General features: G+C 34.8%; 2 protein-coding genes across 2 annotated transcripts; one reads left to right on the top strand and one right to left on the bottom strand.

The window, feature by feature from the left end:
- Nucleotides 1-3,661: 3,661 nt before the first annotated feature.
- Nucleotides 3,662-4,483, bottom strand: LOC130642238 (substance-P receptor-like). Its single transcript, XM_057449326.1, has one exon. The coding sequence runs from the start codon at nucleotides 4,481-4,483 to the stop codon at nucleotides 3,662-3,664; it is 822 nt and encodes a 273-aa protein (XP_057305309.1).
- A 4,375-nt stretch (nucleotides 4,484-8,858) lies between these two features.
- Nucleotides 8,859-18,881, top strand: LOC130641272 (uncharacterized). Its single transcript, XM_057448010.1, has 3 exons — nucleotides 8,859-9,045; nucleotides 9,316-9,452; nucleotides 13,614-18,881. Exons 1-3 carry the CDS (start codon nucleotides 9,021-9,023, stop codon nucleotides 14,247-14,249), a joined length of 798 nt encoding a protein of 265 aa, XP_057303993.1. The 5' UTR covers nucleotides 8,859-9,020; the 3' UTR covers nucleotides 14,250-18,881.
- Nucleotides 18,882-22,302: the final 3,421 nt, after the last annotated feature.

The following is a 22,302-nucleotide window of genomic DNA, read 5'->3' as shown; positions in this document are numbered from 1 at the left end:
TGCAACTAATGTTTTTTCTTCATTGTCTGAGAACTGAAGACTCCTTAGAGAATATATTATCCTCGAAAAATGGCCCTAGGTTGTGAAATTTCATCATAGACATTTGTTGCTGTAGCACCCCCGTACTAACCTTAACGTGGACAATGTTGGATCCTCCATAGCAGACACAGTGTTTTACGTGGCATTATGCCCAGGTGAATCACAGTGACCATCACCAGTAAGCGTCAATCTCTGAACATTTAATGATTTTTGCAAGTTCGTTCTGTTCCTTCCTCTATTCATGGTTGATTATAGGAAATAATAAAATTGGAGCAATATACGAAGTACAGTGGTTTTGAAAAAATACTTTATATTAAGCAAGTTATCAAGTTTTTTCAGAAATGTAATTGACCGTTGCTTTCAATGTAGGTCCAATATAAGTACTTTCAACTAACGATTGGACATTTAGACACTTACTCAATTTGGTCCCCGGTGGCCCCTAGTTACCCACGCAGAGTTTCACTATTCTTATTTAATGAAATGACGATCTATATGCAGTGATTTTCGGCTATATTAAAGGAAAATGAAAACATCTATTTTACTTATTACAGACAGACACACACACACACTCTTTATTATTAAAAGGGAAGACTAATCGATAAGATCCGTGGAGAAATCCAGTTACGCAGTTAGGAGAATGGAATAGTTCTGAAATTATAGGAATTTTGATGACATCAGCAACGCATATCAAAAAGAATTTGTAGAAATTTAAATAGAAATTGCTTTCATTGGGTTCTTGTCAAAATAACGTATAGGATCATCAGCAAACGATCAAGTCATATAGGAGATTAAAAACTTTAATGACGTAAGCAAAGATACGGAAGTGCAAAATAATTTTTTTAGACATTAGTTTACTGGTTGCCTCTCTCGCGTAGAGCTTCAAAAGCTGATCAAGAAAATGTATATCCGACACATTTCCTTGATTAGCTTTTTGTATTTTTGATGAAATGTTGAAATGATTTTGGGGTTTAAAGATTCTTGATGACGTCATTAACCTATCTATTCCGAAACGGGTGAATTGGCTCAGTTTTTAGAAATTTGTCCAACTTTAATACCTTACCAACGCAGAAGATGAATTCAATCATTCCCGTCCGTTTTCTAGTTATTCGGCGTTAAATTTAAATATGCAATGCAATGGCTTTACTAATTCTAAACATGATATTGCCATCAGTCTAAGAGGCATTGGCATCGTGCCGCAACGTCAGAAAAATTGGGAAATAAGACATAACTTCTTCGGGTACATAAAGGGAGAATGAGCCTGTTCACTCGCCTGTTACAGACAGAAAAACAGAAAGACAGACGGAAGTAGCCTAATAATATAAGCTACTTGTCAATAAGGGCCATGGAGCAATCCACTTAGGCAGAAAGGCAATTATAAATTTTAATGACGTCAGCAAATATTTCAGCATATTGCATACTGTTCTTTAGCACAAAAAATAATCTAAAAATGTAAAAAAGGGCTATTGCAAGGTTTAATTCCTAATTTAACAGAAAATGTTCCTAAAGTCTTAACAAAATATTATATCGAATCAAATCCTTCCCACAAAACCTTACACAAAATATAAAAAAACCGGCTTGCAAGATGTAAGTGTGGATACTACAAAGTTACAACATTGGCAGTCACAACACCAACAGCCACAACACCGATAATAACAACGTCAGAAATAACGCATATCAATTAAGTATAACTATAATGTTGATAACCTTTAAAATTGTCAAGAAAGAACAGAAAAAGAGAAACTAAAAAACTCAAAAAGTGAAGTAAAAAAAATCTAGTATAAAGAAAAATCGAATTGTAAGCAATAACCTAAAAAAATAGTTTATTTTAATGTTCCTAAGAATATTATTACCAGTTTCTCCTAAAATTTAGCTCTCATATAATACATTTTTAAACCCAAGCTTACATTTGGTTAACTGCTGGTTATTCCGCGTATTCATTGCGTTACTCTGACTCTCAAAATAAGCATGAAAGTTTGAACTAACCACAATTTTAACACTTTTGATGTTTCGGTGCACGGCAGTTTTTGTCTGACAATCCGCTCTGCACGTTGTTCTATTGATCTCAAATTGAACGACTGTGTTCTTGTGACATGCTGCTTTTACCATGTTTGTATACGTTAGTATCTGCAGAAATGTAGATACTGAAATTCGCATAGCTGAAACCTGGGTATAGTAAGATCGTAGTTTCACCATTAAATGGATACGATTTGCACATATTCTGTAGGATGTATCATTCGACTCTAACTTTTGTCGTGCACATGTTCAAGGTAAATGTAAGAGATGGTGTTTTAACGATTTGATTTCTGTACCATATTCGGAGAAGACGCGGTTAAGCTGCACTTCTCTTCGACTTTCCAAAAAGGATAAACTCTGTTTTCCCAACGTTCATGTTAACAACAAATTCATTTTTATCAAAATATTTAGCAACTCTGTCAAACTCATCTGTTAGTGTTGTCTTGATTGACTGTGAGTCTTTACCACACAATCAATTACAGTGTCATCGGCATACATTACAATTTTTGCAGATGATAGGTGGTCAATAAAATCGTTGAAAAATACAGCACAGACTAATTGTCTCAATATAAATCGTTGTAGGACACCTGTGAAACACGTTTAATTATTATATGCTTGATTCAGCATTTGAACGTATTGACTTATAGCAAACAAATAATCCGTAAACTGTTGCAATTCTACTCCGGTCACGACATACGTTTGCAGTTTATTCAATAATGTTCCACGGCTCAGCGTAGTCCACTGTTTACTTTCTTCTGAATATGATCCAATGAAGCAATTGTTGCCATATTAGTTGATCTGTTACGCCGATAACCAAACTGGCAATGAATAACAGTGTTTTAGTTTCTAAAAATTCAACTAGTTGAATATGCACAATTTTTCTAACACGCTCGATAATACTGGATTAGACACTCCCTTTTTGTGAAGAGGAAATACACGTGCAATTTTCCAGATAGTTGGGACAATGCTAGTATGTATTGATAAGTTGCGTACGAAACATATTGGTTAAGATATATGTTAACGACAGTACTTTAATGACCCTGTTGGAAATTTATCTACACCAGTGTTTTTTGAAAGATTTTAATTGGTTAAAAACAAATACGTTGAAAATTTACTGAAAGCGAAATATCTTTTTAGTGCATATCTGATACTTGTGTATGGGTTTTCAAACAAAGTTTGCCCGTGAAATTGCTTTTTTCTTTGTAATATTAACCGCTGTTGCAAAATAGTTGCTACTTCTGTGAGCAAACGATACGTCATTGCTGTTTACACTAGCTGGACGCATTGCCTTTAAACAGAACAAACAATCCAGACGCGTTTTGTTTTATCCTTATTTACTATAACGTGTTAAGCATTAATGTAAAATATGATGTGAATGAAACAGTAAATTTGTGAGTGCACAAACTTCAGTGGAGAGCTTGAATATGCTCTGGAACACAACAGCCTTCTTCAATGATGCTTCAAGGTGAAGTACGGGTTGTACTTTTATTTTTTTTCGGCTCTTGCTGGCGCGTTATTCTTTATTTGGCGTCGTTCGTCGGTAGTATCGGTTGTTCTTTTTCTTTGAACAGCGCGTAACACGCGACTTCTCCAAAAATAGACAAGTGGATTAAAGAGCGATAGTAACTTTCGCTGTTGTTGAATCATACGGCATGCAAAACGAGACAGCCAATGGATATGTCAGTATTATGAAACCACTCGTAACCATTCCACCAGTTATGGTAGCCGTAGTTTCTTTCCTCAACCTTTTGCTTTGAAATTGCACTCTCATGGACTCTTGTGATATAATATGTTTATATAAGGCGAATCCAACAAAAGAATAAACATATCCGAGAATAATTCCGGATGTAAATATTATTCCTGCCGATATGTAAAAAACTTCCTGTTCATATTTGATAGACGACACAAAACCATCATGAAATTGAAAAATTGTTTTTGAGCTTTGAATTAATAATGTCAAGATCCATAAGATAAAAATGATTTTTTTCATACGCCTTGTACCTGTATATGATTTATACCTCAGTGGATGCAACACAGCTAAGTAACGTTCAAATGAAATCATTAAGACATGCAGAGTTGAAGCAATAACCGAGAGGTGGGTAAATTCAAATGTAACAGCGGATATAACAAAGACGTCGAAGTAACCAAACTTTGCTCCGACCATGGACAAAAGTAAAGCTATCGCAGTGATGATGTTAAATATTGCGTCAGAAACCGCTAAACTCAATAATAAAATATCCATCGCCGATTTCTGTTTTTTTTTACGAATGGTGCAGTATATTACTGTAGTGTTTAAGGTTAAGCCAACTAAGGTAACAACGATTACTGATACAAAAAAGTAAATCGGGAGATCCTTACCAAAGTCTGTCGCATCTTGACAAAATGTTGCAGTATTATTGAGACAGAAACGTTTTAGTTCTTCACTGTCCATTGTAATGAAATTATATTCACTGACTTTAAAATCGTATGTTTAAAGTCTTTCCAGCAACATGGAAAAGTGTAGGCAGCTTTATCCGGGTTATTGACCTACTTTCCTTATTAAAACCATTTATTTCCCAAGACAACACTAAATGATAATTACACCCGCTCTTTACGTAAATTTAATCAATAAGGAATTAAAAAACTCATTTAGGAAACTTAATTGAAAAGCCATTGCAGCTTGCCTCAATGGTATGACATCGTTTTTGGCACGTGTTTTGTACGTGTAAGTGTTTTTCATTTTTGCCGATCGAAAGTGAAATGTGACACACCTTAGTTTCCTGTTTTTAATAGTATAACTATTTCGGTTGTTTTCCTTTCTTCAAGTGAAAAGAAAGATTACTGCTTAAAACTTAAGTGTTAAAAAGCAATTGATACACCAGTCAGGTGACACAGCATAATTTTTGGCATCTGAAAAATCGGAACAGTCGTTGGGAAGATTACGCTGGATCTCAAACGGATTTTCTGCCGTCAGAATACTGCCACATATTTAAATATGTGGTGGCGCTGTGTCTTCGGTGTTGAGAAGCAAGAAAGCACAGGAATAAGTCATAAGCGGTTAAGCAGTTGTAGAATAAAAATGCTACGCAAAGCGAGCAGAGATAGGCTAAATGTTTGTTTTTCCGACTGATGTACGGGATATAATCAAATAATTTCGCTTGTGCAGCATTGTCATAAACTTTGAAAGTTGAATACATCGTACTTATTTTATATTTTTAATTTCACAACTGCTTGTGTGCACAAAAATACGAAGAGATGACAATAGGAGTGCATGTAATCTAAGAGGGTAGAAATAGAGGAAAACTATCTTAATTCACAGCTGTTGAGATCTATTTAAATCCTGAATTGTTTTTAATAAAAATGGAATCATACACACGTCTTACTTGACCGAGTCTTTGTTGCTGAAAATATGATCAGAGCGCGGGAAAAGATACTAACTGGATGTTAAATTGACCTTCATTGTGCTTAATGTAGCAATTAAACGTTGTAAAAAGTTTATATATTGGTGCATCAATAAACCACATAAGGAACATTTGTAAAATAAAAATAGGCAACTGGTGTAGGCAATAAAAATAGGCAACTGGTGTAGGCAACTGGTGTACAATGTAAGCAATATGGCAGAACGATCCAGAACTAACATGCAGGTGAGAAACGCGTAGACGTCAAAACAAAGCGACTTTTGGTGGCTCGTAATCTTAGTAATTCATCGCATGTACCTGTGCGTGTGCATGTAGCTAGCTAAGTGCATGTAGCTAGCTAACAAAGTGTTGGTAGAGCTAGCAAATAGTCGAGTGGGAGAATATAAAAGAAATATATACACAGATATTTATTAGATCGGTAAAAACAATTTTCAGTCAATTTTGTGACGGATTTAGTTATATGTAAGAACAGGTTAATACATCTTTGTTCAGATAATTCCTGGCCTTTATCTTATAACTACTGTCCACAAAATTTCTTACATTTCGTTAGCAAAGAGCTGTAAGATGTTGACATTATAAATAGGCACCAAGTGAATTAATTGGGTTTTTTTATAGGTTTTCAGTGATTTTATTTTTCAAATAAAATTGACTCTATTTTTCCAACGTATAAAATAATTTTCAAAAGTTTACTTTGTCTTACATGTCGATGATTGGTTTAAAAAATGCTTTAGCGGAATCAACCATAACCATTGTCTACTAATAATAGTGCTTGTTTTTCGATCGTTTATTTAATATTTCGGTACAGAAAATGCCGCAAACACTTGCAGTGTAGATGAGCTAAGAAAGTTTGCAAAGTTCCATATATTTACGCTAGTTTATAGATTTGTAGGAATAAAAGGTTAAAAATGTATTGGTATTGTTTTTTCATCAACTATCCAATCACTTACCATTTTTAGCCTATTTTTTTATTATTTTTTTATTTAATATTTTCGATCGTCTGTTGTTTATATTTTTTGCCTGTGGACACGCGTGCGCATGTTCATATGCAAACATTATGTCACGCCACAACTCATCAATGGATTTAGAAATTTGTTTTATATTTTTTAGCTGCATGTCAACGACAAAGCAATATTTGTGGGTCCAATGGTACTTAATATACACTTTCTATACGCAACGCTGAAGAAACTCAACTCTGCGAGCGAAAATGTTCAAGAAAAAGTACCTTCCTAGATGAAGATGTATTACTAAATCTTAATAAAAGTTACCCTCGATACGACTTGATATTACACGGCATGTGCCGTCCGTAAAAAAAAAATATTAGACCTTGTCGAGAAAAAAAACAAATTATAATACTAAACTTTTCGTTGTAAAGAAAAAATAAAAAAAATAAACGTGAGGGCTTTTATAAAGAAACAACTTAAGCGGATGAGAAAAAACAAGTTTAAGAGCTGTTTTGACTAATAGGGGACGTTAATAAGCGGAGGCTTCTAGGGCGCCCCCTGAATCCGATGTTTTTTTATCGTCAGTACGGACGACATGGCCCTTTTTAGGTTAATTTTCAACCAGACAAAAAAAATCCTAATTCTGCCCAGACTTGCAAGAAAGTCATCGTTAGGGTTTCCCATGACAGGGGAATTATTATAGTTCACCCACATACTACCATATTTTATTCACCAAAGAAAGACATACGACTTTCTCCTCCTACTAATTCTATTAATTTTTCGTCAATATTGATAATAAAAGGTATTCGGAACCACTGGAAAATTATTAATTATAAAAATACACACTTGTACTAACATTGAGTGTAAATGAGTTTGCATTTTATCACCAAGAGTGGAATAAATATAACTGTGAATTCACTGTTCTACCTCCAATGTTTACAGCAGCTGCACCTATTGGTGCAACACTCGGTGTTTTTTTTATATTTTCACTTTCGTATATTAATAATTCCGAGAGAGATTTGTAAACAGTTTCGATCAGATTTTACTTTTAACTTTTCCACTAACCTGGTAGTAATATAGACAACGGTTTAACAACAGTAGGTTAAATGCAGTTACAATTCCTGATAAATTTTATTATATCCATATCTGAGGCGATAACAAAACTGCTACTGGATAAATTGGAATAAGTTGGTTCGTTTTCATTTTTTGTATCACTACGCTCCCTTTTGATGCTAAGAAGTCGATTTATCCATTTTCCTGTTTTGCATATAGATATTAATTAGTGTCCCTGAAAAAACTTCATCGTAAATTTCACCAAATGATCCAAGTTTTTTGCTGTTCGATTTAAAAATAATCAATATTTGCGGATGGTTCAGCTTTCCTATGTAAGCACCAAAGAGTAAATCAGATTTAAAAGGGTAGCATAAAAGCCAAAAGTGTTGACCATGTTTTTCTGGCGGAGTGTGCCGGTGAATTGTGGGACCTTTAGAATTCACGAGAGATATTGTTGATTGATACATAGAAAGTATATTGTTGATTTCCATCGATTCAATATTTACAATAATAAGTTGATTATCATTATCATCTTTTTCAGACGTAACAAAAAGCTGAAAATTTTGCACAACATATTTTATCCAAAACAGCATATTTACTTTTTTATAACATTGTATCAATTCTGCTTAAATGACGATCAAGAATGTTTAAAAGACTGCCATCAGGTAGCTACTACAGTTCTATCTTCCTTTTTGAAAACTCTGAATGTGATTACAGTAAATTACCATTTGCAAAGATCACCTTAAGGTTATCTCCCGCGCAAAATAAAGTTAATTGCATATGGAAGAGCTTGAAAGGTTGTCTATGAATTTGATTATTTTTTTTTTATTTTTTGATTGGTTCTTTAGAATTGGACTAAGAAGATTCACTAAGTATGCATGATGTCCTGAGTATGCTCTGCGAAGGTGTTATATCTAACATTTTTGACAAGACATATAGAGCTAAAAATGTTTTCTGGTCAACGCTTGCCTGTAATAAACACAACCCTCTTCCTACTTAAGAAAGATATTGAAAAATTTAATAATAAACGCTTCGATCAAAAAGGTTCGTTTATTAGAATTTTCCTCATTAAGTCATTTTATTATTAAACGGACCCCTAATATTTTAATATAATTTTTAGCATCCACTTCTTTGACGTAATATCAATTCATTTTTTGTTTTGTCAGAACGTATAAATTTATCGCTTATTTACAAGCTACATAAAAAGAAAAATACTAGGCACTTCGAGTTTTCTTGTCTATGCGGACTTTCCACAAGAACTTCTGGTAATTTCAAGTCAAGTAACCTGGCTTTACGTCAAATGGATCTTTATACATCGTTATCTTCTGATTCCATAGCTTTTAATTCTAGGTAAAGATTGTGTTTTAAATTGAATATACTAATAATATAATATACCAATAATATTAAATATACTTAAGTGGTTGTCATGGGTTTTGTTTATTATGATAACAGTTAACAGTCAGCGTTTTATAAAAACTGTTTTTTCAACACAAAAAAACTGTTCGTGGTATTTTGAAGTGAGTGTTCGCAGAAAGAGCTTGTTATTTCGAAGTCGCCTACAAAAAGGATACAAAACATGTGTAGCTATTACAACGACACAGGTGAAGATATTAATACGTATTTTGTTCTAAATAAAACGCTAGTTAAGAGGATATACATAAACCATGTTAGAAAGATAAAGCAAGTGAGTAAGCATTAAATAAGTAAGTGAGTAGGTAAGTACGTAATGGCGAGTTTAACGTCCTTGCAGATTTTGTAAACGTACTATTACATGAAAAATCGACACACTGTACAAGTAAGCGAATAGTAGCAAAAAAACTGTAATTTTTTATACTTTTGCAAACAAAGTTCACTGTTTGTTACCTTCGTAGAAGTGACGGATGAAGATATTGATAAAATGGAAGAACATTTTATGGTTTTCATAAGAAAACGACTCCGTGTAAAATATCTGTTGCTTGCAGAAGCTGATGAGCTAGAGAAACATCTCCGAAACGCAAAAATTGTTAAGGTGAGAGGAGTAGGATATACAGAAAGTTTCCTTTAGTGCAATAAGTGCGTCACAAAGAATGTTGTAAGCATATTCAGGTTTATATTTATTAAAAAATGAAGCAAAGTTTGGCAGATATTATATTTCTGTAAAATTGTAAATCAGGGGTGAGAGGTATTTTTTACAAAAAGTAAGCAGTATTTTGTCCAAAAACTGGATCGTCACAAAATGTGCTAAGGATAAAAACCTTTTTTATTTGTAGGATAATATTCTTTAAAATAAACGTTTTCAACGTAATCTAGCCTGTTTTCAAATGCCTGTAAAAAACAAGCATTTCTTACAGCTAGGAGGATGGAGAAAAAAGGAGGCAGATGTCATTTTAAACGACATAAATCTAATCATTTTTATTTTTAACAATATAAACTTGCCCACTCGCCTGAATTTTCTTTCATTAAAAAAATTAACTTGTTTAACTCGATTGACATGTTTTATCAGTCAAGGCTATGAAAGATAGATAATATTGCATGTGTTTAATAAAAGAAATTACAGCAAATATTGTATTGGAAATCGCATTACTTTGTATAGTCAATGCAAAGTGAAAGTTAAAAACGTGACTCCAGCTTTATTTATAAATAATCTATGCTTACAATACCGTGTTTTTTTTTTCTACTGATGGTTAAAAGTTTGGACTCAGACCTCCTAAGCCATTCCGCACTGATGTTCGCTATTATCACACAGCACAGATCAATAAGTCATACTTACGTCAACCTACAGTTACGTCGAAATGTCTGAGCAAATATCTGCCAGTTTTATCTGGTCTATGTGATATAATAGACAAAAATGTTATATTGTATAGCTAAGCACCTTTGCACTTTCATTTCTGATCTTTCATTTTCATAGTTATGTGCATTATTTGTGGAGGTTGAAATTGCAAGTTGTTGGAAGTTCCTTAGGTTCGTTTACCATGACAAAATAGTATTTAAGGATAGCTGCTAAAGGAAATTTCTTATTTGTGTCAGCAAATTTGAGAGGGGGATCGGTAGCTCAGTCGGTAGAGTCTTCGACTCATGACCAAGAGGTCTGGGTTCGATCCTCACATAAGGGTCTTGTGTAGTTGGACAGAAAATTCAAAAAGGTTTTTATAGCTTAATTGGGAGATTCAAGCACTCTAGAACTGTCTTTGTGTTCCCTGCTTGAAACAATTGACACAGTATACACTTGAAATTAGTAAGGCTAACCACAGGAAATATAAATGAATATTTTTTGCTTGGAAGTTAAATTCTGTTAATTCTTGATGTCATTGGATGTTGTAACTTTTATTTTGTCATTTTACAATATCTGGTATGAACAACGCACAATGTAAACTGTCCTTAATAAAGCTATATGACAGGTGGTACACGATCATTAAATTGTGTTGTAGAACTTTTCACATTTTCATGTATTTCCTGTCCTTTTTTATCACAAATCTTACTGACATTGTAATCGTAATTGCTAGCTAACGCAGAGCATATGAAACAGCTTGCAAGAAATGGCAATATGTAATGCACGTTTTTACAACTATGAGAAAACAGTAGGAAATACCAATTTTGAAAAAAAAATTTAGGAAACTTTATAACTTGCAACATGTACATGCAACAGAGCAAGACGCACAAACATAGTAAATGACGTTCATATAATGAAAACCATAGTCCAAACTTCAAAAGAGCCTTGTAAATACAAGAGTTTTCGCATTGAAATGAGGAGAAATTAGGAAATATTTGAGGCTCAATCATCAAAATTTTAAAAAACTACGAGCTTAACCAAACTCCTATTTTTTTAAAAAAAACCGTAAAATATATACCAGAAGACAGCATTTGTACAAATGATATTTGCCTGGAAAATCTTATTTAAATAATCATCCATTACAGCACGGTTTGTTTCACAGTTTCTTATTATTCTTATTGGACGAACGGCTAAAGAGATATTGGCCAAGGTATTTTGATGAAGTCGTCTGTTCCGAAACGGGTAGGATGACCCAGTTTTGTGGAACTTATCCAAGTTGGTCCCCAGTTGGTCCCCTAGTGGTAACCTAGTTACCACTAGGGGACCAACGGGACTTGCGGGAGAAGACGACAGTTGTTTCAAGCCCTTTTCAAGATGTAAGGCCGTAAGCAATGACATCGCTAATTTTAAAAATGCTATTGACGTCAGTCTAAAGCATTGACGTGGCACCTGTCTATTCTGAAACGGTTTCGGGGACCAAGGTTTGGACACTTATCCAATATGGTCCCAGGATGTTCCTAGTTACCTGCGCAGGGAAAAATAATTTATGTCAGCACCTCATTTTCAAGTTATCTGGCCGCAAACTATAAATGCATTGTAATCGCTTTATTAATTTTAATTAAGCTATTAATGTTTAATTAATGTTTATGTATCCCGAAGACAAATAAAACGCATAACTCTGTTGAACTATAAGAATTAACGCTAATGAAGTTTTTTTTCTCTACTTCCAAAACGATCCAGTTGGCGTTTGGAGTTTGTATTGTTTTGTAAATTGTTGCCCTGAGATATGATATAATTTTATACCTTGTAGATAATTCTGTATGTTCCCTCCTAGCACAGCATCAGTTAAAAGATTGATAAAACTTTTAAAAAATATTACTGCAGGAGGGGTTGCATATTAGTACATATTCTTTTCTTCAAAGTTAATGAATTTTCGGTATAAAATCGCTGTTCGGTGGTTGTTGTTTCTTTCATAGAACAAAAGAAAATATTAACTGCTTGTTCCAATCTCTAATTATGCGTTTTTGTTGGGTGATGGTTTACTTTTATTTCTTCGCGGTTTTATGTTACACAGAATGTTTTTTTAAAACGAAACAAAAAGTTGGTGGTTAATAGAAAAAATATATGCCTTTGCTTTGAATGATATTCCAGGTGGTTTTCCTATGTTTGATTGTTATGGGGCGTGTGTGCGAAATTTCGCGATTTTAAAAGGGAACTTTTTTATTTATTTACTGAACACATGGTAACCACTTTTATATTACGTAACCACACAAAATTGACATCAATTTGTTTATTTGGTAAACGAATTATGTTAATTTATGTTTAATGGCTCCTTACAATAACTACAAAACATTTAAACCAAAGTTTTAAATCTTAAAATTCGCTGTTACATGGATTGGACGAGCTTTCCAAAACAGGCGCACAGACACAGATCTCTCGGTTTACATAGATTAGCACGCACATGTCTAAAACGAACACATTTCTTGTTAGTTTTGGTAAAAAAATTTCCACACTTTTTTTGATTCATGACAAAAAAAGTGTGACAGAATATAATATAACAGCCAATCAAAGTTTTGATTAATTGTTAATGAAAAACAATCTCATTTTGGTATTTTTAATGTAGCATAATTTTATGCGCTAAGCCGTCAAAGTTTTAAATTTTTTAATTAACAAAAGAAAGATTATTTGGAAGACGAGCTTATTTCAAAAGAAATTTAAAAGGTGTTCCTCTTTCCCGTTCTCCATCCTTCTAGCCTACACGCATTTTTACAAAACATGGCTTATAAGAAGATTAGACTGGAATATCAGATTGAAAATAAGAGAAATAAAAACAATGACCAGCCGGGTTAAACTTTGGGTATTCTTATAAATGAAATCGTGTACAAACAAAGATAAGGCATTAGTATTGCAAAAGCATTCTTTAATTGTGACGTAGGTATGAGAGAAAAGCTTCATACTGTGGAAAAATTAGGTAGATAAAAATGTCACACGAAATATCACGGGTTTCATTTTAAATGTATACAGTGCACACTTTCTGTTTCAAGTAGCCTCTATGTTGAACTCTCTGTCTCGGACACGCACCCTTGCCTTCTATATGTTACTGTCTTACGTCTTACGTTTTCTATCTAACAAGTTTTTGGGTCCCTAGCGAGTTCGGGTTAGAGAGATTCCACTATAATGGTTTTGTAAGTATGTTGTCGGGAAGCATTTTTTATGTTTTCTGACAGCATAATGAGAGAGAACAGGCCCGTGCCAACCAGGGAGTAGAAAAAGGGGGTTAAACATACAAACAGCATTACGCCGAGGGGCAAGACTGCGGGGAGGGGCTTGACTTACTTCAAAAACGATTGATTGTAACTAACCCTTTGCAGCATATGAGGAATATATGGGCCGGCTATGACTGAAATATTTTAACTTTAGTTAACAGGTGCTCCACTCGGCATAATTGGAACTGGACTTGGTATCGCTGGTTTTGTTTCTGGATTTTTCACTCTTGGTGCAGGATTTTCCTTGTGTATTGCAGGAGCGGCCGTTGCGGGCGCTGGTGGTGCACTTGGAGTAGGTGGGAATGCAACAACATTTGTTGCTACAAAATGCAGTGTTTCTGAAGCAAAACGCTTATTAGAGGAAGACAGGCGCGCAACTGAACGCCTTAAAAGAGAATTGAATAAATGGTCTAACTTAGCATCTGCTGCTGGAGGAGTGGTAAGCACGTGCGTAAATGGTTGGAGTATCTACACCAATTCTATCAGGATGGTGAGCGCGGCATGCAATGCGATGGATGATGTAGCTCTCACTGCTTTTCGTTCCTTATCCAGCACAGCAAGAGTATTTCAAGCAATAGGCGTTGCGGTTTCTGTGGTATTCTTACCCTCTGATATATACACCATCGTTACACACTCACAAGATATTCACAAAAATAAAATACCACAGACAGTAACCTATTTGCGTGAAGTTGCGGAACAGATAACCATTCCAGATGAAAATGAACTCAAAGAAAAGTTTAGACGTCTGAAGAACCGGTCATCTTATTATTATCGGGATTCACTTATGTGACAAATCAGTTAGATATCTGTTTTATTTTGCCCACAAATGTGTCCATTTCAGTAGTAGATTACTTTCTCTTTTAAAGGCTTATAACAGGGGGAGGTGGGTTACTTAAGGAATGCGGAAGTGGATTTGATGGAAATTACAAACTTAAACTCTTTCTTTATAAAAACGGTTAACGTTGGATAAGTTTATTCTGTTGAAGAAATGAAGGCAAAAATTGTCCACATTACGTTCTTGGCTAACCAATATTTGTAAATGAGAAAACTATCATATTTAGCACTGTAAAAGATGTTTACAGCTTCTCGTTTCTAACCCAGTTCCGTCGACTAATTGTAGACATACGTGATTTTTATAACGTCCTGTAAACAATGTTATTGTAAACACTTATGCACCAATCTAACACCGATTTTTAAATTTGATGAATAGTTTCAACCCTTCAGCAAAATGCTGAGACAATGGCCATTTTGCAAATTTTGCAGAACGCATCAATTCAATCATTCTCTGACAAAAATTTTCAGGTCCGTAGGTTAGGTAAGCTGCGTTTATATTTCGCTGTTCGCACTTTCTAATACGTCAGCTTTTTACAGAATAATCCACGTCAGGTTTCACAAAGGCGTCGAGCTTTAATGAAATATGATCATATGCAGACGTCAGCAATAATTAGCATAATTTGAGAGTTGCTATCTAACCAAATCTCCCAAGGTCCTAAATTGTAAAGTCGTTGTAAACATCAAAAATTGCGTGAACCTAGTATAAAAGTAGCCTATATAATTATTTGTGGGATGGACTTTGAAATTTGCTCTCTATTTTTTGGAGTGAAGACGGGAGGGGGAGGTGTTGTAGTGTTTACTTATGTTTCAAACTTGTTTAATGGTGTTCGGTTAATGTATATAAAGGCATTTAATAAAGTAGGTTCTAATAAAGAAAACGTGTATTTGATTAGCCTTGGATAGCGAATCCCATAGATTTAGGTATACGGGACAAATTAAATGCTTTTTTTTTCTTTAAATTTTATCTTCACCTATGTGTTTGTATTATGGGGCAGAAATTGAGTTACTTTTCCTAACTTAAAAAATTTGACAAAAAAAATTATTTGACAACTAAATGTCCGAAACCTTCCTTATAGACGATATTCCAATAATTACAAAATTCCGTAATGTACGCGCCTATTCGACGGCAGGCTTTAAAAATTATTTTCCTCCTTTCTTAATTCGATCATCTTTGATTTCTAGGGTCTGTTGTTTATTTGCTGCTCCTGTATTTTTGCGCCATTGTTTTCTGAATTAAAATCAAAACAGACGTCAAACAAGATAATATATATAATCTTCCAACGAATGAAGAGCCGCAAACGCAATTTGTCAAAATGGCGTGGTGTGAAGGGCTAAGAGAGGGGGGGTTAAAAACTAGCTTATAGCTTTGGCTGCGTTAATCAGCGGCATAAAAAAACGTTTTCGTAACACCACGAAGCATACCACAAAAGGAAAAACATATGGACAGAGTGGGTGATAAAATCAGGTTAAAATTGTTAGCAGTACTTCTGAAGATCAAACAGTACTGCAAACCAGATGCCATTATTTATTCCTATTCTTTTAAAGTTTTTATTCAGTTTGGTATACCATTTCTTATATGCATTTGGTGTTGTGGCTATCTAACTAGGTACCTCTAACTAAAAAGTTAAATTAGCCAAATACAGTTTGGTTATCAACAAAATTCCAAACAGATTTTATTACTGTTATGAAAATTTGTTGTGCAAAATAAAATTGCTAAGTAATTTTTTTAACTGGACCGGGTAACGACACGCGGTTTCCTAAATTTTTTTTAACGGAAGTTGCGATAAAGTTTTTTCGAAAATGTTATTACGCCTATACTCATGTGTGACACGGTTTATCTGTGAAGTGCTTAGACGGGTTTTAACAAGGTTGTTTGCTGAGTTTTTATTTAAACTGGAGTTGCGTTCAATTGTTTTTGAAAAGGGTATTACGCCTATACGCATGTGCAACATGGTTTACCTCTGCCAAGCGCTTAGTCCGGTGTCAAAATTAACTTTCACAGGAACCTTTTCTGCGAAAACAAAGCAGTGTTACATGATTGTTTTTGCTTTAACAGGGTAAAAACAGGTTTAAAACTGTGTTTTTACTTTTACAAAATTTTTTCACAAAATAAAATTGCTGACTGATTGTTTAGCTGCATAGGGTAACAACGGACTGTTTCCTTTGTTTTTATTTAAACCGAAGGTAGATATTTTTTTTGGAAAATGGTATTTATTACTATGCGGATGTGTGACACGCTATACCTGTATTAAGCGCTTAGCCCAGTGTTAACGCCAGGCTGTTTGCTGTTTTTCTATTTAACTGAAGTTGCGATAAAGTTACACCTATATGACATTGTTTACCTGCACTAAGCACTCAGCTCTGAGTAACATTCATTTTTGAACTTTCACCGGAAACATTTTCCAAAAAAAATAATAAAAGGTTGGCCAACTGTTTTTACTATGACGGGATAACAACGGGTTGAAAACTTTGTTTTCATTTCAGCTGAATGTGGGAAAAAGATTTTTTTGAAAAAAAACGTTACACTCAAAACACCATAATGTTGTGTGCGCTTCACTTGATTTACGACATACTGCATACCTGTACTAGAACGCTCCAATTGTAGAATTTTTTTTAGTTGGATGGGGGTAACTTCTGGCTTTTTTCTGTGTTTTTACTCACACTTGTTGCAATAAAGGTTTTTTTGAAAAGGGTATTATGCGTTCTAGGCCTGCTGTCATGATTAGGTTTTGAATTTTCAAAATTAAAACATTTTGCCCAACTGTTTTTGCTATGATAGAATAACAACAGGTTGTAAACATTGTTTTTTTTCAGTTAAAGTTACGAGAAAGTTTGTGAGCCCTTCTCTCCATTTACGACATACTGTATACCCGTACTAAAGCGCTCCGCCCCACCGTGTCGCACAGTTTGCGGTTCTTATTAGGCGCTCCTTAGGGCGTTCAACAACAGTTACTTGCGGCTTAACCCGGTGTTTTGACGCCGAGCTTCCCGGCTAGTCTATATTATAATACCCGTATACGTTTGTCTATACTTCACGGAAAATGGTACCGCAGGATAAATTGGACGGGCGAATTCGTAGACTATACTACGGGCCACCGACTAGTCTCATCGGGTTTTCTATCCATTTAATGAAATTTAGAAAGAACGTACCGGATGCAGTCCTCCTACTTCATCTATTGCATTCAGCAGTGTGAATCTTAATGCCTTCCTTAACAATGTAAAATGCGACACATTATCATCTTCATCTGGTAGTAAGAAATCCACTTGCTATGCCCGTATATGCCATTGCAATAATTTCACTCATTATGACGACACTACGAACAATCTATCTGGAACAAACACAAACAGGGGCATATGTAGATGAGCTTTCAACATATGGATGCCTAAAAAAACTTTAAAAAATGGTGGGAACAGCTATGCGCAATCGCAACACTCTTTTTCCCTGAAGAAAGTGCTGGCTAATTGTAAATGTTGACCAGGAGGAAAAACCTAACAAAATCTTTAACTAAAATAAATATTATTAAAGATGGCAAGTGACCCCTTAATGTTATAATTGGGTTTGATGACTACAAGGAGAGCTATGTGCTAGGAAAGATCAACGGATGGTGTGCCGAATTGAAGAAACTATTTGAAATCGTTCAAACAGAGTCTCACACAACATACATGCCATTTTTGATTTCATGACGTGACGAGAACTATACTGGGGATATCTTACCATTTAACCCTATTAGCAGCGGTGAGGAGAAGGTGCCTGCTGCCCCTTTGACAGGGCATACCTTTTTTGGGTACGTAATTGACTGCTGAAATTTTTGTTATATTTCCTAACTTTTATTAGGGCTTGTAATAAAAGGAAAGTTTTTTGGAAAATACATTTTTCGAACGGGGGTAATTTTTTGTAAATTGAGCAAAATACCGTACTATCGAAATGAGATCATTTTCGATCCCAATGACGTGATTGAAATTCATTTATTTATATGAAATCACTTTTTTTCAATCCAGTGGATAAGTCTACCAAGAATGTAGGCTGCATCGTCAGTATTACTTCAGAAATTCAAATACATTGCAAAATTAGAAAATTGACCATTCTTAGGCATGTGTGACGTCATTTCTGATCCCAATGAAGTCTTTAAATTAAATTTTACCTGGAATTTGTTTATTTTTAGACTTTCTAAAAGTATGCCAAATTTTATTGTTAACTAGCCGGGGGACACGCCTTCGAAACACCGGGTTAAGCCACAAGTGACCGCTTGACCCGGTTTTAAACGCTGGGTGGAGCGCTTGATAATAGCCGTAAACTGTGCTATATATCCAGGTGAAACACCTTAGTACAGGTATGCAGTATGTTGTAAATAAAGTAAGACGCACACGACATTATAGTGTTTTCCGTTGTTACTCTGTGCAGTTAAAAAAATTACTCCATAATTTTATTTTGCGGAATAAGCAATAAAAGATGTAGCTACCTAACTGCATTTAGTATAAGGATTATTAAGATTTTTGTAGTAGCCAAACTGTATTTGGCTACTTTCACTTTCTAGTGTCAGAGGTACCAAGAACTAGGTAGATAACCACAATCCCAAATGGAAATAAATAACGACATACCAAACTGAATAAAAACTTTAAAAGAATAGGATTAGATAAAGGTACCTATAGCGAGCTGACTTAAGCAGGATTCTGCCTCATAATTCACGTTCATAGCTAGTAAAAGTCTTGAGATTGGTTTGTTTAAGATTTATACATGGCTAGATAACGTGATGAAATATTCATCTGAACATGTGAAAACACACAGGAAATAAATTAAGCTAAAAGCCTTCATTGGGACCATAGGGATATTATTTTGGCAATTCCTGTTTTCGTAATCCTATTATCGTTTGTGATATGGATGAACTTCAACTTGCAATGTGAGACCACCTTTACGATTGACCATGCACTTTTATACAAAGAATGTGAATGCATAACCATGTGACACAACTAGCTTTCAACTTTAAACCCAATTGTTGTCACAATGTGAAGATAGACTTGCGTTGAAAGAGTTAAGTGATAAAGTTTTACCAACATCGAAAATTATCTGTTGTCTAAAATAGCTAGACTAAATATAGTTGCAAGGAAAATTTGGTTAGCAGGCCAGATAGGAAAAATGGATGTCACGGTTTCGATTCATTAGCCAGACACCGTTCTCCAAGTGCTATGAACTAAACAAACAGGAAAAATAAGGCGAATGGAAAATGGAGTAGTCGAAGTCAAACATGGTTCTTTCACAGCACTTTTTTGAGCAATAGGAGGATCCCCCAATATCTCCTTAACCTTTCGTCAAAAGCACGTGACCCTATACATTATCTTGATCAGAGATTATACAATGGAAGTAACTGAAAAGTAAATTTCTAAAGAAAGGCATTTGAATATGCCTTGTTGATGTCGTAATTTCATCATAATTTCTATAACCTATCTTCTTCATTGTTGTTGAAAAGCACATGATCTATTACATTTCCTTGATTAGTACTTTAAGGTCTACACAACAGATGCAGCGGCTAAACAAATTTCTAAAAAATTTGTATGTGGACGGCTTATTACTGACGTAGTTAAAGTTCTTATTACCCCACTGTTGAGTATTTTCGAATGTTTACGTTTATTCGAACGTTCTCGGAAAATTTGATTGGTTTTTTTTTTCACGTGACCAGTCTATATGACGCCGTATTAACCAACATCAAAACAAAAACAAAACAAGAAAGTATTTGGTATTTGAAAACTCCCTTCGGGAAAAATAAAATTGGAGAATTTTTAAGTTCCAAAAAACACGGGCTTACAGGCAGAAAAGTGGCAAATCATCCCGTTAGAAAAACATCGATTGGAAAGCTTTTGAATGCAAATGTCCCCGAAGTTTATGTAGCCCATCACAGTGGTCACAAAAATATTGATTCGTTAAGAAATTACAAATCAGCTAGTACCACTCACTGTTACAAAATGTCAAACATCTTGAGCTCAAATAATAACCAACTTGACGTACATAACCAATCGACAGCTCTTAATACTTCCAGTTCCACGCAGTCTTCAACCCTCCCTTCATTTTTTTCCGGAGGAAATTTTAATAATTGTACATTTAATTTTAATACGAACACTCCACCAGCGAAACGACAAAGAATTGAATTTTAAAACTGTTTTGGAAATATTCTATTTTTAAAAGTTGTATTGTATTGTTTATTTTTGAACGAGTTGTGGATCGAATGTCTGTGTACGTTCGAAATATAAAGAAAGTTACATGGTTTCCACCTAAGCCTTGTTTTTGTTAAAGACCCCTGGACTCTAAAACCTTTTTTTCATTATTGGTTATGAAATAATCAGTGGGGTAATAAATGACTTATTAACCTTATTAGCCTGTCTATACGGGAAAATATAGACCTCTGTCACTCGCATGGACCTCACTGCGTTCGGTCCATGACGTCATGACCTCGGTCTATATTTTCCCGTATAGACCGGCTAAACGGTTAATAAGCCATTAATATGACGGATCTTTTCTATTATCCTTCTTCTGCCTAAGTGGATTTTTCCTAGTAATATATGTTAGGTTACTACGCTGTCTTAACAAAAAAAAAATAACGTTTTGAGCAAGAGAGATATTATGACGTTGACTGTGTCATGTACATGAGGAAGATTAAAGGTATACCTATTAATTGTGCTTTTGCGAAACTATTCACATTGTATAATGCAAAGTCATTTAAGAAAAGAGGATATGGTGTAAGCAATATAATATGCTTCGAAATACAATGGCTTCAATGCTTGAAAAAACTTGTCATCAGGTGGAAACAAAAACTTTTACCACTGCTTGGAGAAGAACTTGAAAAGAGGGGGAGGGAAAGGAGGTATTGTTCGTTGAGACATCAGCACGGTTGGATTTTGGACACAAAGAAAAAGGAAATATTTTGACACAAGGATTTTAATCCATTTGTCCTTACAAGTCTTCGTGAGAATTGGACAAAAGTCATCCTGGCAAATGAAAAGAATAAAAAAGTACACAAACAAAGAACCATTGAATTGCGCATAGTTTTCTTACCTCGCTATTGCTATTTCCAATAGTAGTGTGAGTCGAGAATATCGACATTTTGTTTCCACGTTGGCAGTCTAAATATCGATGAAGATAAATATTTAGAAGCGATAAAAAATATTTATTTTTTTGGTCCGGTTACTTGTGCTTTGTTTACGTGATTCACCGACATCCTGGTTAAATTTGCCGATATCTCAAAAAGTGGGATGAATCTTTCCTATGTAAATACATTCCACCAAGCCAGCCTGCCTATGCCAGATGAGTTTTTTATACTCACGTAATCAATATCTTTGTAATGAAAATTATTTCTTTTGTCCACATTGTTTAATGTTTTCATTGTTCACCCAATCCAATAGTTTTTTTTATATAAACACAAGCTAAAAGCCAACCTGGCAAATGATCAACCTCGGTTTGTATAACTAGCCCGCCTCAATATGAAAACTGCTTAATAGTCACTTCTGTTTTTCCTTTTATAAGATGCATAAAAAAATAGTTTATATTCAGCTTTTTCTATTCGCAAACAAAGTTATTTTAACATGAGAAAAAATATCGCAAAGGACTGTCGCAAAGGACTGTCGCAAAGGACTGTCGCAAAAGACCGTCGCAAAGGACTGTCGCAAAGGACTGTCGCAAAGGACTGTCGCAAAGAACTGTCGCAAAGGACTGTCGCAAAGGACTGTCGCAAAGGACTGTCGCAAAGGACTGTCGCAAAGGACTGTCGCAAAGGACTGTCGCAAAGGACTGTCGCAAAGGACTGTCTTTTTTCGAGTTATTTGATGATGATATCATAGCATGCGACAGTACGACAAAATTAAGCCAAAATTTATTCGATTAATTCCCATGGTTACACATAGTCAGGCAAAATATGGGCAAAATAAGACATTTTGATGCTTAACCAACTAGCTAAACAGCGTATGCGCCTTAAAGCGCGCTTTCGATAATCTATGTTTCCCACACGGTGCGATCATGGATT

The sequence above is a fragment of the Hydractinia symbiolongicarpus genome, chromosome 4 (genome assembly GCF_029227915.1).
Source record: "Hydractinia symbiolongicarpus strain clone_291-10 chromosome 4, HSymV2.1, whole genome shotgun sequence".
Classification (NCBI taxonomy): Eukaryota; Metazoa; Cnidaria; class Hydrozoa; order Anthoathecata; family Hydractiniidae; genus Hydractinia; species Hydractinia symbiolongicarpus.
The sequence above is the reverse complement of the archived record's forward strand: the minus strand, read 5'-3'. Positions and strand labels throughout refer to the sequence as shown.